Source organism: Lingula anatina, chromosome 1, assembly GCF_051362555.1.
Source record: "Lingula anatina isolate TDL-2025a chromosome 1, LinAna3.0, whole genome shotgun sequence".
NCBI lineage: Eukaryota > Metazoa > Brachiopoda > Lingulata > Lingulida > Lingulidae > Lingula > Lingula anatina.
This window is the reverse complement of record NC_141767.1, coordinates 15,941,650-15,959,881: the sequence shown is the minus strand read 5'-3', so window position 1 is coordinate 15,959,881 and position 18,232 is coordinate 15,941,650. Positions and strand designations below refer to the sequence as shown.

Below are 18,232 nucleotides of genomic sequence, written 5' to 3'. Positions count from 1 at the left end.
GTGATGAAAATAAACCACCATGATCCAGTATTCACATACTTTTTTGCTACTTGCGTTGAATAACTACACTGCATATGTTCTTTACAGTGACAACTGTTCGGTATACTTTCTTCTAACCCCTGCCTCTCGCTTGCATCTGCCTGTATACTGACACGCTTTATATATACTAGTCACTTCTCACCGACAAATGACAAGCTCCAACCACTGCGTGCAGATACACAAGGTCAACTTACACAGGAGATAAAAACTTAAGCAGTGGAATGACTTGAGTGAGGCGAGTTGCAATGAAAAGAACATCATCGTCAACTGATCCTAAACATTTATTAGGATCCTCCTGTACTAATGGAGGATAGTATAAATGACCAAATAGCTGAGCAAATAGCCAACGTGGGGTGAGTCCATTCCATTGGAGGGGTGCCAGGTGGGGCGAGTCCATTTTATCTGAGGGGTGACAGGTGTGGCGGGTCCATTCCATTGGAGGGATGTCAGGTGGGGTGAGTCCATTCCATTAGAGGGGTGACAGGTGGGACGAGTCCATTCTATCGGAGGGGGGTACTTGGTGGGGCGAGTCCATTCCATCGGAGGAGTGTCAAGTGGGGCGAGTCTATTCAAATGGAGGGGTATTAGGTGGGGCAAGTCCATTCCATCACAGGGGCTGTGTGGTGGGGCGAGTCAATTCTATTTGAAAGAGTATCAAATTAAACTATTAAAACAAACATTATTTGTGAAATTCGAAATTGTTCACAAAAATACATGAAGGAATCAAGAATATATTCTATATATCATTTCAAATTATCACAATTTGTTTCAGAGAACAAAAACTGAAAAATTCATTTTTGTTTACCTTCAAAATATAAATTTAGGCAAATTTTAATCGTTGCCATTAAAAACGTAGTTCAAGTCCAAATTAGAATTATTCCCCTTTTTAATTTTTCTGCTCAAGTGTCAAAATGAACTATTCATACGAAGAATAGGCTAACTAATATAAATCAATTCACGGTAGAAAAAAAACAGAACCCATCAAAAAAGGACCCTTTGCTATATAAGGAAATATTGGGGACTTATATCCAGGAGGACAAACGAATTATTTCCATTTTGCTTTAGAACAGAATTTTAATTTGAAAATTTAAAAATGAGGGCTGTCGGTTTATGAATACGGTATTTTACAACTTTTTCATTTTAGGTACCACAGAAAGAAGACATTATTCACAGATCAGAATAAGACGATTGAGTTTGGAAGTCTTGAAACATGAAATAATATTACTCGTTTCAGCTTATCACGATTACTATTTTTTCATCAAAATTTCATAGCACAACGAATAAAACGCTGAATTATTTATTTAATATTTATTCAGTTTTCATATTATGCACGAACGAGCAGTCCTGTGTGTGAAACAAAGGCTAGGTTCCGTAGGCTGCTTGCAGGAGCATGTTGTGCAGAATTTCATTGAGCTTCTGAAAATAGAAACGTTTACTACTTTAGACTAGACGGACAGGCTTTTAACCTACGAATAATGCATTAAATTTTACAGAGGAGAGGGCACTTAAAATTGAAATGGCGTGCGTGTTTAGTGACTTGTCTGATGTTCAGGCTCATCCAGGCAGAAAAAATGTTGCGTAACGTCTAAATTTATTGTCTGAAATTAGTTTCTAATGATATAACTACCTCTTGCTATAATAATTATTAAAAAAAACTGATAACACAACCCGTTTCATTTGGGGGACGGTTTTGACACCGCCATTAATATATTCCACTTGATATTAAAGATTATATCACCTACTACAGTGCATATTGACGCATTTCAGAGAAGCGCAAAAGAGATCATTTACAAATTTTCATGGAAGATTATAGAAAATATGTTGGGCACATGTAATTTGTTTTAATCAAGTAAATAGTAGTACAAGGACTCATGTCATAAATATTCTTTCGTTTGTCTGCGCCTTTAGTATTTGAAAATGTCTGTGGTTATAGAAGAAATACTGATACTCACAAGGATGCATTTGCTTCTAAGCCTTCTAAAAGCTCGACCTCATGACTGCACCACACATACTGCTAGGTCTACACCCGACCGTGTCGAACTGCAAAGTAAGCATTCGGGAAGACAACTCGCACTACGCTGAGCAGCTTATTGTTATGCAAATTACAACAGGTAGGCCTCATTTTAGGTGAGAGGTTGTTACTGAAACGAAGGTTCAATAAATTCAGTGGTGATGCCTTCGCGTACGCTCCAAGTTGTCATCGATGACACACACAATACTCATTACATACGAACCTTTTTATGCTAGGTGTGACAGAGCCGTTATGCATTGGTTAGACTATCAGTCTATCAGCAAACGTTAAGAAAGTTATAGTTACATGTACGTTCTACACTGCCATTGTTATTATCATTGATCCGAGAAACGTTGCCACCAGAGGATTAAAGGTTATAATTTTTTTTTCTTTCTTACGAGGAAAAGTGAACCTTAGAGAACATAAAATACAGAGAAAATAGATTTTACTGGATAAGCGCTGCGATCAATTGACTATATTTATCAGGATTTTTGGAAAGGTGAGAACAATCGTTAAATTGTCACGTAGGCCTAAATGTGAAAAAAATGGTTACATGTCGATACGTCCCCGCACCGATACTCCCCCGCACCAATACTTCCCCGCACCGATACTCCCCCACAATTACAGATATACTGAGGGGGAGTATCGGTGCGGGGATCTATCGGTGTGGGGTCGTATCGATGCGCATAATACAAAAAATTACTAAGGGGGATTATCGATGCGGGGGAGTATCGGTGCAGGGGAGTATCGGTGCGGGGGAGTAACGGTGCGGGGGGAGTATCGACATGACCTCAAAAAGGTGTGATGCTGGTTAAATTAAATTATGTATAAAACAATCAGTATTTCCGCGTAGTGTGTTTTCTGGGGGAAATTTAGTCATGTTCTTTGTTTATATTTACAAATAGAAGGAAGAAAATTCATAAATTATTAGTTTGCGATACGTGAATATAGGTAACATTTGAATCAGTGCAATTGAATATTAGACTCCATGTTGCGGTTGTGTTTTGTTGATGCATGTAGTTTTGTGCCACCATAGGAACATGACGTTTTGCCGTCATCGACGTCTGTTACGTGTTTGTTTTGCTATGTTACGAGGAAGAGTGAATCTCAGAGAATTTCAAATAATTGTGAAAATATATTTTACAGCACAAGTGCTGCTATTGACAATCGCCATTTTAGTAAAGGTAAGAGAGATCGTTTAATCGTGTCACAAAAAAAAAAAAAAAAAAAAAAAAAAGGTTCTGGATAAATCAATTTTGTATAATTCAAATAAGCCTATCAATTTTTTTTGGCTTGTTCAAGAGCGAGTTTGCGCGATTTTCATTGTCACATTTAAATAATGATAATACGTTGATGGTTGCACTAAAAGCGAGTGTAATAACTCGTTCAATCGCGTTAAAATGACGAAACTTAGAAATACACTCTACAATATTCAAATTTTATTGAATCCAAGCAGTGAAGGTTTATAGTCAGTTAGGAGAAGTTCAGCCGTGTTCTTCAGGTTCATATTTACAAAAAAGAGAAAATAAATTTCATCGATTATTAGTTTGCAATACGCGAATGTAGGTGTTATTTTAATATAATGATTCGGTTGCTTTTTTGTACGTTCAGTTGATTCATGGAGTTTATACCACCATAGGAACGTGACGCCTTGCCGTCATAGACGTCATAAACGCATAGAGGAATGCATTGAGTTCAATGTGTTTTGCTATGAAAATATCAAATACAATCTAAGAAAATATCAAATACAGTGGCAATAGATTTTACTGCTTTATGCAGCATATGTACTTACCGTGATTTTAGGAAAGTATGCGAAACCGTTAAAGGATTGCAGAAAATGAAAAAAAATCTGAAGCTGGTTTAAATATTATTTTGTATAATTCAAACAGTATTACCTCATCATGTATGATCATGTATTTATCATTTTATGTTGGCGAATTTTTACCGTGTTCTTCAAGTTCATATTCACAAATATATGGGAAATTCGCAGATACCCGTTTGCAATACGTAGGTAATATTGGAATATTATGATGCATAAATATTGGAATGTTATTATTTTGTTTGTTTGTTATGTTGATGCATATAGTTTAGTACCACCATGTGAACATGATGCTTTGCCGTCATCGACGTCATGGCCATATAGAGGATTTATGGTCACATGTTCAGTTGGTTTTGGTATGTTACGAGAAAGTGCGTAAAAAATTCATGTAGTCTACAGTGGAAATAGACTTCATAGTATAAGCACCGCAAGCAACTGGCTGTATACTTATTAGCTAATGATTTACAACTGAAGGTAAGACATAAGCGCGCACACACACACATCTAAAAAAAATTGTTTGGAGGGGATAGAGATTTTAAAATCATTCAACTTTAAAAATTATTAAAATGCATTACTATAAAAATTTATTAGCACGTTATCATTATATAATGGAATCATATTTGATTGGTGATAAAAGATTATCAAAGAACGAGGATGCAAATTATTGGCATAAAATACCGTATGAATAATTAAATGGTTATTTCAATCAAAAATAGACAGCCCTCTAAGCGCAGACACATCACGATCTTAAAGTTTTTGTCAAGCAAATAAAATTGGTCACATAGTTCACCAAGTTCACCAAGCAGTAAGAACTAAAGAAAACTAGCTCTCATTAATTCTGCAACAACATGTATAGGTTGCTGTAATTATCTATACGTCAACTGTAGCACCAAAATTATTGTGCATATTCTAAATCATTCTAAAACAACTTTTTTCTCCATAACATGAATTTCTTGTAAATAAATAATTAAAACTGTATATGTATAATTTTTTGCACTTCAGCTAATTCACATTTTTTGTTTGGAGAACTACATCAATTAATGTCTCTTTGGTACAGGTAATTAGCTGAGCTTCAAGAATTATTTACAAGGAAAGTTGATCTGAGAATTGTAAATGACCAACAATTTTAACTTGATAGGTCTTTGAAATTTGAACATTTGTAGCATGTTGCCTTACAACAACATAGGAATTAAACTAATCTCCTGGCTATATTGTATCACAAATCATCACTTTCAATCAATTATAAATTAATCAAAATTGAATCATGATAGTTATTCAACCTCATTCAAACCACTGTCTTATTCTTTTGAGGATATAATAAGCTATGTATAAACTTGCCATTAAAAATTGACATATTTTCTACACAAAAGCCATTAAAGATAACAAGAATTCCAAAAAGTTTCAGAATTACTCTCTCTTCATTCCCAACAATTCTTTTGGTTGCTTTAATAATCAGACAAAATCACAGTATCAAAAAATACTGAATCTTTATATTTCAAGTTTGTTTATGCATTGGATATAGATGGAATTGATTAAAATCCAACTTAAAAACCTTGGTTCAGAAATATGGTTGAACATTACAATATGGTTAAGATGAACTTTGGAAAAGTGGTTTTAAAAAAGAAATATTCAGTACGGTGCTTCAGTAGGTTGGTTTGACTGAGGTTTTCTTTTTTTTTTAAACAAACACACAAGTTCGACACAGCTGACGAATGTATCATTTGTTTCTATAATATCAACATAAAGAGTTGTCAGCCCTGCACTTCAATATCAATGTAGGTTGAAGTCAATGGACAATCTACATGCCGTGTAGTAATATCAAGAGGCAGCTCTCCCCAGCAGCATGAGAGAAAGCATAAGGTTAAAGCATTCATAACTCTCTAAAGAGAATGATTCAATTCAAGAAGAAACTGTATCCATGTATCATATAAGACCCACAGACTGGGCAGCATACTCGGTTCCAATCATACCACGGCACATCAAGGTGAATTCTTTCACTGTCTCTTTTAACCTCCTCTTGTGGACTCTTTCCCTGCAAAATACAATGAACATACACACTGTTAATTTATTAAAAAATGTTAAAGCATAGGTCAATGATAGAAACAAGCATGGTGAATAAATTCTACAGGGCTCCATAATGTATTTGATGTCTGATAAGATTTACTAAACATTCAATGGTAAACAGTGATCATTACCTATCTTTAAACATTTAAGAATACCACACTAACACCTTATCTTTTATGAATGGATTTTTATATACAGTAATTTAATTAATTTCCATATATCCTTCAAAATTCTATTTTATAACAAATGTAAAACTTCAGCCTTCTGGCTGCAATATTAAAATAAATCATTACAATTATTGTTACATGGTCACAGAATTTTGACGCTCACTAATTGACATCAGTCAATTATCCCAGCTTCAGTTAATTCATTTGTCAAGTTGACCTCACAGAAAGTAAAAAAATTGTATTATACTATTATCAGCAGATGAACTTACTTCATAACCATTTTGACAAACTGTTCCTTCTGCTGCTGTGTGACCCTGTTGTTGGGGAAGTCTGGCTGGCTCAGCAGGCCCTGTAAACACTTCCTGAAGTATTCACAGTGGTTCCTGTTTAGAGCAAGAATGACATCTGCCATGGAGTCAATTACACCTCTTGGGGAATCTCCTCCAATTGCCTAAAATAAATACATAGCTAAATTAACAAATTAATAAAAAATAAAAAAGGTATTAATCAGGGACTGCCATTTAGTGAAAAAGTCAGAAAATATGGTGAGGGGTCCAGGGGGCTGCTTAGGCCAATGATATTTTTGCCTCCCAAAAAGTCAGATATCTGCCGATTGATATTTCTCTCACATTAACTGAATTCAGTCAACTCAGTTCAATGCTAAATTGTTTTATTTCAAAATGAAAGCCCACCTGACCAGTTTCATACATTTAAAAACTAAAACTTGTAGAAGAGAAACTATGGTAAACAAGCTTTATAAATTGCCCTTCTATCATTGTTTCCATAGCATCAAATAAAATCTAGCCAATATTACTTACCCGCAATATCCTCTCAATCAATGTGTGACCATGGTTCAATATGATCTCTTTTACAGAAGGAAGTTTGCAGGAATTTGTAATAAATTCACTCTGAAAGAAGTTTTAACTTCTGTTTAATCAGTAAAAAGAAGTAGGAGACTTTGACTAGTATCTGCATGCATGCTTTAAAAGACCACGGTTCTCAGGGACAAAACATTCTGTCCCCTGAAACTGTCTCAAACAGTAAATTAACAATATACAATATGTAAAGCATAATGTTTTGAAGATAATGTTTTTAAATGTGTTTTGAATGGTAGCACAAATTCTAAGCCAATAACAATAGAGAATCAAAGAATGCACACTGAAACTTCTTGTATAAACTGCTTCATACATTTAGTTTATGTAAAAGGAGAAAATGCCATTATCAATGTTCTAGAACTAGAAACATTACACTCACCAAGAAACTACAAGAAGCTTTCACTGTGCCATTTTCTGGTAAACTGATGCCTACAACTCCTGAGGGAAAGAAAAAATAATTATAAATCTATTAATATTTTATTCCTCTCACAGTTTTTAATTAAATTTATGATAAATCTAGAAACTGAAAAAGAAAATAAGAAGGTTCCTACTGAAAATAAATGGGTTCTGATAGCACAGTTTAGTGCTTCAATCAATCAATCACCAAAATTATCATTTGATTGCCTCATCAATTAATAGTTGTGAAATTAAAATAATAAAATTTAACTTGTAGTTGACATCAACAAAAGTGGTCTTCAGAAGCCAAGTATCAATCAAACTATACATATACTGCAATTTACATATGTCTCTTGAATGGCATATTTATTACTTGGGATGGAGGAGATAAACTCTTCTCACCTAACTGAAACAATCCAAGGATATTGCACTGTTCATTGAAGAAAAAACTGATACATGTGGAGCACTTCCTAATCAGCTGAAAATCAAAAAATGAGACAAATTTAAAAACATACTTAAACTTGGACTAGCATTAACATTTCTTGAGAGATACAAAACTGACTGTCATGTTTCACTTAAATCTTAGCATTGGATCTTTAACGTTTTGTAGTGTATATTCAGTTTTATACACACTTTTCTTCAAAAAATCTTTTCAGGCAAATTTCTGTATTGTCACCTACTGTAAACTGCACTGAGACACAGTGGAGTGTGTTAAACAAGAATCAGACTTTTTTTCACTTTTACATTTTTTAAATGAGACCTATTCACAACCATCTGCCAATATGCAAAATGAGACATGGTATTTACCTGAGCCAGCAGCAACATAAATGCTTCCACAAGATCCGTATTCTCTCTTGCACCTTCCAGAAATAAAATAATAGTTGATTTCTATCAACAGGACATCTTATATTATCAAAATCAATCCATGTGTCGATCAACAATGGGCTGATCGGCATTACAAGAAAAATTCTTACATTTATTCTATCAATTTGTATCTAATTTATCAATCAATAAGCCCTGGTGGAATCTTGAAGCACCCATTACTTGTACTTTAAAATAAGCCAGTAAAATCTGACCAACTTTTTGTTCCCAACTCATGGTCATCTTATTGTCCCCTTCCTCTGAAAATGCACACATTTGATTATATGATGGGGGAAATGCAACTGCTCTATTAAGCAAAGACTATCACAATTATTCACACTGCATTCCATCTTTTTGATCAACTAACCTGTTTCAGCAACAGTTAATGTTTTATTACAAAGAGCCAGAAATAATGACTGGACTGTCATTTTGTGTTTGTCGTCTGAGGCAAACAGCAGCAGAATCTGAAAAGGTTGGGCAGTGAAATCACAGAAATCAATTTTTGGACATAAAACAAATTACAGGATTTATATTATGTAAAGTGATAATGAATATAATCTGGATTTTTTCAACAGGAAGTCTATTACATCATGCAATTCTTTAAATGCACACATTTTGATTTACATGAATGGATTTTAAAATATTATTTGTAGGCTCAGCATGCTCAGAGTTCATATCATAAATCTGTGGAATATAATTTAGCTGATCAAAGAATGGTTCTCCCAGATTGTACTAAGCAGGTTTTCCTAATCTATCAGGTAAAGCAACAAATAATGTCACTTTTAATCAAAATGACACAAGCTCACATTTTCATAATTTCTTTTTTATGAAAATTTATCAGGAATTTTGGGAGAGAAAGCTTTGTAAAAATTAATATATGACTATATATTATATATCTTCTCCGGCTGCTCAGTAATTGATGTTTCCTTTTAGTTAAACATTGTGCCCTTAAGCATCAAGTTTCCACATTTGCATCCTGTCTCTGGGCCTCAAGAATACCATTAAGACAGCAGTTTTCAAATGAAGACCTCTGTGACATTAAGATACTTGCACCAGAAGCCGAAACTAGCTAAAATATGCTCAAATGCACAATTCACAAACACTAAATTTAGTAAAAAGGGTATATCATTTCTATACAGACTAGAGGGTGTTTTTACCTAAGAAACATGACATTTTCAACCTTATCACTACAAAAGGGACAATGCAAAATGTATTAAACTAAAACTCACGGAAAACCTTTTTGTCATAACTTTGACACAGAACTGTAAAACAGGAATGACTTAAACCTGTAGATAGAATCATGAATTTTCTCTTGTCCCATTACCTGCTTTGCCAAGTCAAGTATGGGTGTGTGAGCGGCTGCACAGTAGATCTGGGCCAGCATCTCACTGACCTCCTCTACCAGGGGGTCAAAGTCATCCATCAGCGTCCTCAGGCACTTCTTCAGGAGATCACAGATGGACTGAAAGACACAACAGCACTGAATAAAGCATACATGTAGTCAAGAGAGTGACTGGGCAAGTTCATATGTGAGACACTGGATGAGCTGGAGAGAGGTTATAAGAGGGGGACAAGTGAGGGAGATGTTATACGAGTGGGACGGGTGAGGGAGATGTTATATGAGTGGGACAGGTGAGAGAGATGTTATATGAGAAGGACAGGTAAGGGAGATGTTATATGAGTGGGACAGGTGAGAGAGATGTGATATGAGGACAGGTAAGGGAGATGTTATATGAGATGGAGAGGTGAGGGAGAAGTTATTTGAGAGGGACAGGTGAGGGAGATGCTATATGAGTGGGACAGGTGAGAGACAAGTTATATGTGAGGGACAGGTGAGAGAGTGGTTACAAGTGAGAGAGAAGTTAAGAGAGTGTTACTTGTGAGGTCAAACTGGGATATGTGAGGATATATGAGTGGGACAGTTGAAAGGAGTTATACAAGACTCGAAGAGGGATTGGTGTGTGAGAGAGTTTGTAGGTGTGGGATAGGTGAAGGAGAAGGAATATGCCATTGAGGAGGACAAGAGTATCAGAGATAGAGAAAGGAATTAGAGAAGGCAGGGAAGAATTGAATATTTTAAGCAAAGGGTATATAGAAGTGAATATACACACCTCAATAATGCCTGCATCATTGATCCATTTGTTAATCACCTTCTGCATGATGGGAGACACTTGTCTGAGGATTAAGAACACCTGAAACATATGGGCAATACACAATAAACCTGGAGGGGAAAAAGGCACATCTTAATGCTATCAACATTACACGTTTACTGGAATGTCTTTCCATAATAAAATGATCTTCCTCAAGGAGAGATAAACCCCATTTGAAGAAAAACTGGACAGAACAGTTCACTCTGAATAAAACACATCAAGGTAATAAACAATTCACACATGATAAGAATAACTGTACATACTGGCTGTGGACCTTCACTGTGTTTCTTTCCTGACACTTTCATCTCTCCACCCTCTTTCCTGATTTCATCTTCACCTCTGGTATCTAGGGAATTAAACAGCCATGTCAGCATCTGGATCTTCTCCAAGATGCCTGCCTTCACTGCTGCCGTGGGCTGGAAGATTACAGAACAGTGCATCATTTGATCTATACAAATTTTGGATTTGAACAATACAAATCTGTAAATTATATTACTAATAAGTTTTTTTAATTAGTTTAATGCAAATGGAGGGTTCCAGTTTGCTGTGACAATATCATAGTAAATTGGTAATCATATTGCAATCAAGTTAATGTAAAACTTTTATAAAATCAGCCACAGATCTATACTTCAACTATTTAAGTAAATCCGTTAAAATAAAATAAATTCAAAATAATATATTGATAACACAAACAAACAAAGTAAACAAATTTTATGTTAAAAAAATTACCTCCTGATCAGCCAGTTGGTCTAGTTTCTGCATGTGAGGAGTGAGCAGAATGTTGAGGTACTGCATAATCTCTTCAACAGGTAATACAGAGACCACATAGCCTACACAGTTCATCAACCTAATACTGTCTCTGGACTGAAATGTATAAATGTGTAATCAGATGAAGGGTGAGAAATATGAGCTGCATTTTAAAAATATAATTCAACATCTAAAAAATAAATGAAAGTATGAGAACATGGGTAAATTTTAAACAAATGACATAATAAGTCAGCCTATGTTAAAAAGTTTCACGATGAAAATAAGTAAATCATTAAATGAAATGACTTCTATTCAATATTTCAATACCTTTAATATTCCACTCTCTAAAACCACCTGACTAGCAGTCAATATTCCATGGACAAAAGGTTTCAGGTGTTCCTGTCCCTCCCTGGCCACATCTTTCAAGGCGAGGGTGGCAGACTGGGCCACCTCTGGGTTCTTCATGCCCTCTAGAATGAGGGGGATAATACTGGGGAGAACATCAGGGTGGCAGTTGATCCACTCTGCATAGTAACCTGGAATATTGGGGGGAATCTTATCTTTAGAATTTCAGAACTGATTACCATGATTATTGTTGCTGGTATTGTTATAATTACTAAAACCATTATTTCTTGTAATTACTATCATTTTTACTAGTAAGAATTATTATTATTATTATTGTTATTATTAAAGGTGACTCAGAGTTGGTACTATATTTTCATATCCAGATGCAATGCTTGTGTCTGTCAAAAACATTGGACAAAAAACAGAGATAGATAACTGTATCTCAATAAAAGGCAAGTTTTTTTCATGCATTTCATTTTTCACTACTTTTTTCTATCTAAACTTATAGCAATGATGTTTCTGTATACTTAATCATTCAAGTTACAGTAAACCAACGACTCCTATACCTACCTATGTTGTACAGTGTAGTAGAGATGAGTACTGTATTAAGTTAGGGCACCTATACCTACCTATGGCGTACAGTGTAGTAGAGATGAGTACTGTATTAAGTTAGGGCACCTATACCTACCTATGGTGTACAGTGTCGTAGAGATGAGTATTGTGTTGGTAAAAGGCAGTCTTGGCAACATGTTGAACATGTTTGGCAAGAAGACACTTTCCTCTAAATCAATGCTTTCTGCTATGGATCCCATCAGGAACAACATGGCTTCTATTTCCTAGAAAAGTAAAATACCATAACACACTTTTATGTTCATGTGAAATTGTACAATGGCCAATTTGAGACTGTACATTTTCTTTTAATATGAACCATGCTGATTTCCTCTTTTGGGGTCAGGTAAAACCAAAAACATATATATATATATTTATATTAGTTTATATTTCAAGCATTAATTTTAAATTGATAAGTGTCCAGTCAGTGCCTTACCTGCCACTTGAAGTTTCCTGTGGATGATCTCTCTATAATTCCTTGAAGACTGGAGTTTAAATTTACCAGAATGCTTTCCCGTAAGATTCCATATGTGTACATCTGAAATTGCATTTTAAAATGTCATTATAACTGAGAAATTATTGACCAAGTTCTGGCAAAAAGAGAAAATATAATCTATATATGTCACTATATACATACCATAATAATAACAACAATAATATTAATAACTCACGTCTTAAGAGTTGCACTACACAAGTGTCTCAGTGCAATTTACATAAAACCATTTAGTAATAAATAACCATAATTAAAACAAATGAATATCATATTATATATTTCTACCCCATGGTCCTTGCAGTTTAAATATCTACTACTGTAAACTATGTTTATAACTTACATTTATAATTTTCTAATAACAAAAAGTGCAAGGTGACAATGACAGGAAAAACCAGAAGGTGATGGCAGCATGATCTGACACACTGTGTCTGTCCATTTAAAAAGACCAAGAAATCTCACCATAGTGTCACTGATGTCCTGTCTGTAGCACCTAAACTGTTCTTTCTCCTCATTGTTCATCCCCGCAAACACCTCATCACTGGGATATTGCACTTTGGTCAGCAGCACATTGACTAGAGTCATGTATACAGGGGCAAACACTGGCACATAAACCTCAAACTTCACCGGGTCTGAAGACACTATATCATCCTGAGGAAGACAGTTATATTCAATTGTAAGTTACTTTGGTTGGTTGAGCATCCAAAAGGCATATACACAAAGGAAACATTATGCAGGGACTTCAACACAATACCATTGCTGGTATTACCAAAAAAAGTTTAAAGTCTGATCCAGAGTTTTTTCATAAGTATTCACCTAAAAATACAACAAAACTACAAAGAAAAGTTGCACATATAATGCTACTATATACAGTGAGCCCAATACTTTGAGTTTATCAATGTAAAGTCCAAAAAGCATGGAATTTAGAAATGATTTTATAAGCACTTACCTGAAGAACATACCAGAAACTGAAAGTCATGTCACTACAATTTTCATCTACTGGGAAAGTGCCTGGGATAGCAGTGCATTGCTGGAAATTAGAAAACCCTAATCATTATATCAGCCACTGCAACTACCAAAAATTTTCTCACTGGGAGATCTTCAAATCGGAAGTTAACATGCTTTTTTTTTAATCATTTTCTTTATCCTCTATTAATATAAAAATTTTACTATCATTCAATTATTTTCTGAATCGTACCTCAGAGTTTTTGGTCTCATCACTACTAGTAATCTACTACACAGACAAATTTTCATTAGAATATCACAAAGTTTATTTAAAAGCAATGGAAAATGCAGCAAAATTTAACAGTGAATTCTGCTTTCAATATACTGCATGCTCACCATCATGAACTTGACCAGACTGAGCACCTGGTCTTTCTGCTCTCCTCCTTGTAATGTACTGTTCAGTATAAGGTCGGTGTGGTTCTCAGCAAGATTGGACAACAGCCTTGTGATACCTTGGCAAACCTCCTATGAAAGCAAAAGGAAAATAAAAATAAAAATGCTACTTATATCACTCACTACACTTATTTATTTACATATCTATTTTTACTTTAAAACACTGCAACATCAGTTCAGTTTTACAAAGATGCTTTTCAAATTAAAAAATATTGATAAAATCTAACTAAAAAAATAGACTCACCAAATCATTCTCTTGGATACTTTTTTGTAAATAAGCCTCTAAGGCTAATACTTTTGGGACAAATTTAAGGATAGTAGCTGGATACCTGAAAATAAGTGACAAATTTCTTTTATAATATTTTTATTACAATTACTTAAAATCTTATTAACAACACAAGACTAAAATGATGATGATATAGTGTTCTTTAAATATTAGCAATATGTCATGTAATTTTTCAAACACTTCAGTCTGAAACAATACCAGGAGTTCCCTTCTTATGATGCATTATAAAGTAAATTTTGTTGATATTCAAAAGTAACCTAAATGAGCACCTAAGTAATTATCCTATGCTAATGCAGGAGTAAAGTTATAATCTAGGTCACAAATATTCACTTTAGACAGATAAAAATGTAACTAGGGTATAACTAAGACTGCAGTATTGAGCAACAAGTTCCATACCAAGTCAAATTTACAATGTAAAAGTCAAAAGGTGAAACAAGAATTGTTAAATAATAAATAGGAAATGCATTATTACCATAAGCATTGTATGTCTAGACATCTACACCCCACAAACCCCTGTAGTTCCAAAACTGATGGTCAATCTCCATGACCACTACTTACTTATGAGCCTCAGGGTGAAGGAATACTTGTGACAGAGCCTCTATAGCAGTTTCAAAGAGAGATTCATTAGCTATCGCCTCAAACAGATGTTCCACCATGGGTTCACACTCATAAATAGGCAGCCCAAACTGCACCCAGCTGGAAAAACACTTCATGGCTTGGTCATAAACCTCTTCTGGGGATGAGGGGTTCATCAGACTTTGCAAAAATGGCAAGACTGAAACAGAAGGATCATATTTTTTCTTTTTCCACAATTCTAACGATATTATCTAGCCACATGATAATTCCATTAAAAAAAATTGTGTGTGTGCGCATGTGCGTGTGCAGATGTACATGGTAATTTTAATAAGACAAACTTTCATAGAAATTTTCACCAGAGGTTATCACTCACTAAATTAATTCAAATACATGTGATTTTTGAAGTGCAGTTACACAACAGATGTAATTGAAAATCATGTGTAGGATTTCAATGCACAACAAAACAATTCATGTTTACCATGTTGTGATCCTTTCTTCAGTTCATGTCGAATCACACCTTTCTGATACTGAGTAAGGTGGATAGAAAAGAACTGAAAAAAAAGCATGGAATATTATCATAACAATGGTATGTTGAGGTAAACTGAACAAAGAAGTAAAAACAAATATAATATCACAACATTTATGTCAACATCATCTGAACAACATACCTGCTAAAAAAAATTAATTGGACAATTTTTGAAAATGCACCATTTTACAATGAAATCCACAGCATTTCAAAATGAATGGAACAATGCAACTATTTGATACAAAATTTTACAGTAATGTTAAATTGTTTAAGTAACTTATATGGTGTCTATTTATATCTACCTCTTCTGGGATTACTGTGAGGATTTCAAGGAGGATTACACATACTTGTTTAGGCTGAAAGAGATAATAATAATAAGATAATTTACAGACTTAAAGTCATAAACTTAAGTTTTGTGTTTGGCAGTTGTAAATAAAAAGATAAATCCTGGCAAAGAACCAAAGTATCAACCAAAATAGCCACTGAAAATAAGATTGGTGCAGCAAAACAAGACAGTCTACACTACAAAGAAAGAGAGAAAGGCTATAAGGTAGAGTGGAAATTAATCTCAATGACTGAACTACAAATGTGTTTGATTGTTTTGCATCTTTTTCCTTTCTTTTATCAAATAATCATGTTTGATTTAATTTATAACATAATTGCAAAATTATTGCAAATAATGCATCTCATAATCTGTTGTATAAAAACTAACGACAACATGTATTTTCAACATTTTTACTACTACTACTACTACTACTACTACTACTACTACTACTATACCTCTACTTGAGGTAAGTTAGCTTGCTGGAACATGGTCATCACTGTCTCCAGGGGGTCTGGCCAGTAGCCTGGTATGGTGTGCATCACAAAGGCTGCAAGCTACAGGAGGAGTAAAAAAATGATCCACTCTACAATGATTTAAACAACTCTGATAAAATATGTGATGAATATGAATGCTGTTATATATAGATGTTTACTATCAGGACTGAAGTGACTTCATTATTTCTTTACTACAATTGGTGAATATGAAGATAAGACTCACCGTTACGCAGAGCCTTGTAAGTACGATTTTAGGCCCTTTTGCATAATTTGCTATTTGCTGAAGCAACTGTGTCTTGAGCACTTCATACTGCTCTTGCTGCAGCTCATGCCTATAGAAAAACATGATAAAAGGTAGGTGACACTGATAACATGCATTATGCTCTAGGTCAGTTATCAAACTCAGTCCTGTGCAATCTTAAAATGATGCAACTTTATTACAGACAAGTTTATCCAAGCTATGTTAAGGGAATTATCTAATACATGTCTAGTAATGAATTCTCAGACTTACCAATACTTTGATATCTTCATATGCAAGCAGTTGGCACCAAAAAACTGAACTTGTATACTCTGAAGAAATGAAATCTCAATTCTGAATACAGAAGGGCATGTTACATGCATTCATATTTTAATCATCAAACGATCTGAATGTAACAGCATTGATGGCAGTAAAATTTTTGGGCATTCAGACTTGAGTGGTTGATTTTAATTACTCCATTAGATTATGAATTCAACATGCACTGTTAATATATAATGCATAAAAGACATATAAATGTTTCACAAAGATCTGACATCAAAGATGGACATTTACCTTGTTAGGTTGTAATAATTCCCAGCAAAAGCTCCATGCTGCTGGAGAAGCCTGGGCCACAGTGAGCCAACAGTGGGCTTGCTGCTGAGTGGCTGCATCATACTGATAAAACTGATAGATGGCCTAGAAAACAGAAATTTATAACACCAATAAAACCATGTCAAAAAATGGCTTTACTATACAACATTTTGTTAGATGATCAATATTACTGCATTGATAATTACTTTAAAATAATATTACATTGTTTTTTTTTCTTTTTTTAAAATAAGTATGCAATTAGGCCTTAGCAAAATGGAAAGTAAACTTTCAATTTCTATTTCCATCCATAAACAAAACTCACACTGCAATTAAAACAACTATAATAATGGGTGCAAAGCAGTACTCACCTTTTCTATGTTTTCTACAGTTATGTCCATTTCTTCAAAGCACTTCTCTAATTCTGATTAAATATATAAACACTTTAGATAAGTCATTTTACATAACATGTACGTAAATTATTAAGGAAATGTTAAACAATAAGAGGACTCCTCTATTTAATTGTGAACTTTAGCTGAAGCCACTGAGACTGCAACAAGGCCTTGGTCAAACCCTCTGACTCTTGTATAAAGTAAGGACTTGAAGTCACCAAAGTGGCACAGTTACAGTGCATTATCAACGACGCATAGTCCTTATCTAACCTAGCATTTGCTTTGTAAATAAACCCCCTTCTTGTACTGTATATACCACATATTTGAAAAGAAGATACAGCGCGTTTTATCTGTCTTGTCCTGTATTCACAATCACTGAGGGACGTCAGCGAGCACCGCTAACTTTTCTTTAATACTAAAGTCTTGGTGACTGATGACAAGTTGTCAGTGACACTGTGATGTAAATAATGTAGTCGACTTTGAGCTTGGATGTGACAAAGGCCAGTGTCTCTGATGTTACCCATAGAATGAAAACACAATAACAGTCGGCAGTATCTTTTGCATGAATCAACATCTAAATGTTATTTTTCGTTAGAAGCAATTTCTCTAATGCTCTTCAAGCAAAAAACAATAATTCCTCAAGCACCTGCCCCTTACCTGATCCACCATATTGAAATCAGCTCTCGTAATATCTCGTTCGTGAATGTCTGAAGAAATATGCATTTTATGTACTTTCAAGATGTTAGACATTCATACCGAAATTATTTTCAGATATTTTATATCTATGCTACTTCGCACATTGAGCAGTAGGCTATTTATTCCCATTCCTTTTGTTG

The 18,232-nt window shown here is 34.5% G+C and overlaps 1 protein-coding gene and 1 long non-coding RNA gene across 3 annotated transcripts; both read right to left on the bottom strand.

Moving 5' to 3' along the window:
* Positions 1-1,332: 1,332 nt before the first annotated feature.
* Positions 1,333-2,231, bottom strand: LOC147764017 (uncharacterized). The gene is made up of 2 exons (XR_015332171.1): positions 1,992-2,231; positions 1,333-1,455 (listed from the first exon to the last, which is right to left on the bottom strand). It is a non-coding gene; the product is annotated as an uncharacterized LOC147764017 (long non-coding RNA).
* A 2,205-nt stretch (positions 2,232-4,436) lies between these two features.
* On the bottom strand, positions 4,437-18,178 carry LOC106166016 (importin-13). 2 transcript variants are annotated; one of them, XM_086999410.1, is made up of 27 exons: positions 18,054-18,178; positions 17,376-17,428; positions 16,990-17,112; positions 16,690-16,748; positions 16,402-16,510; positions 16,140-16,238; positions 15,662-15,715; positions 15,312-15,384; positions 14,816-15,032; positions 14,216-14,300; positions 13,915-14,043; positions 13,523-13,603; positions 13,036-13,224; positions 12,520-12,621; positions 12,163-12,310; positions 11,457-11,665; positions 11,112-11,246; positions 10,646-10,798; positions 10,344-10,424; positions 9,557-9,694; positions 8,600-8,696; positions 8,179-8,231; positions 7,774-7,849; positions 7,355-7,413; positions 6,919-7,008; positions 6,370-6,551; positions 4,437-5,901 (listed from the first exon to the last, which is right to left on the bottom strand). In XM_086999410.1, exons 2-27 carry the CDS (start codon positions 17,403-17,405, stop codon positions 5,793-5,795), a joined length of 2,880 nt encoding a protein of 959 aa, XP_086855536.1. In that variant the 5' UTR covers positions 17,406-17,428; positions 18,054-18,178; the 3' UTR covers positions 4,437-5,792. The 2 variants fall into 2 exon arrangements, with proteins under 2 accessions (XP_086855536.1, XP_086855534.1); XM_086999408.1 differs by lacking the exon at positions 18,054-18,178 and adding an exon at positions 17,667-17,688.
* Between the last annotated feature and the right edge of the window lie 54 nt (positions 18,179-18,232).

Bases quoted from the DNA above. Each gene is read 5' to 3' on its own strand.
- LOC106166016 (XM_086999408.1), bottom strand. The intron at 12,311-12,519 runs GTAAGGCACTGA...TTACTTTTCTAG, and splicing joins CAGGAAACTTCAAGTGGCAG to GAAATAGAAGCCATGTTGTT. The intron at 7,414-7,773 runs GTGAGAAGAGTT...TCTTTCCCTCAG, and splicing joins CCTTGGATTGTTTCAGTTAG to GAGTTGTAGGCATCAGTTTA.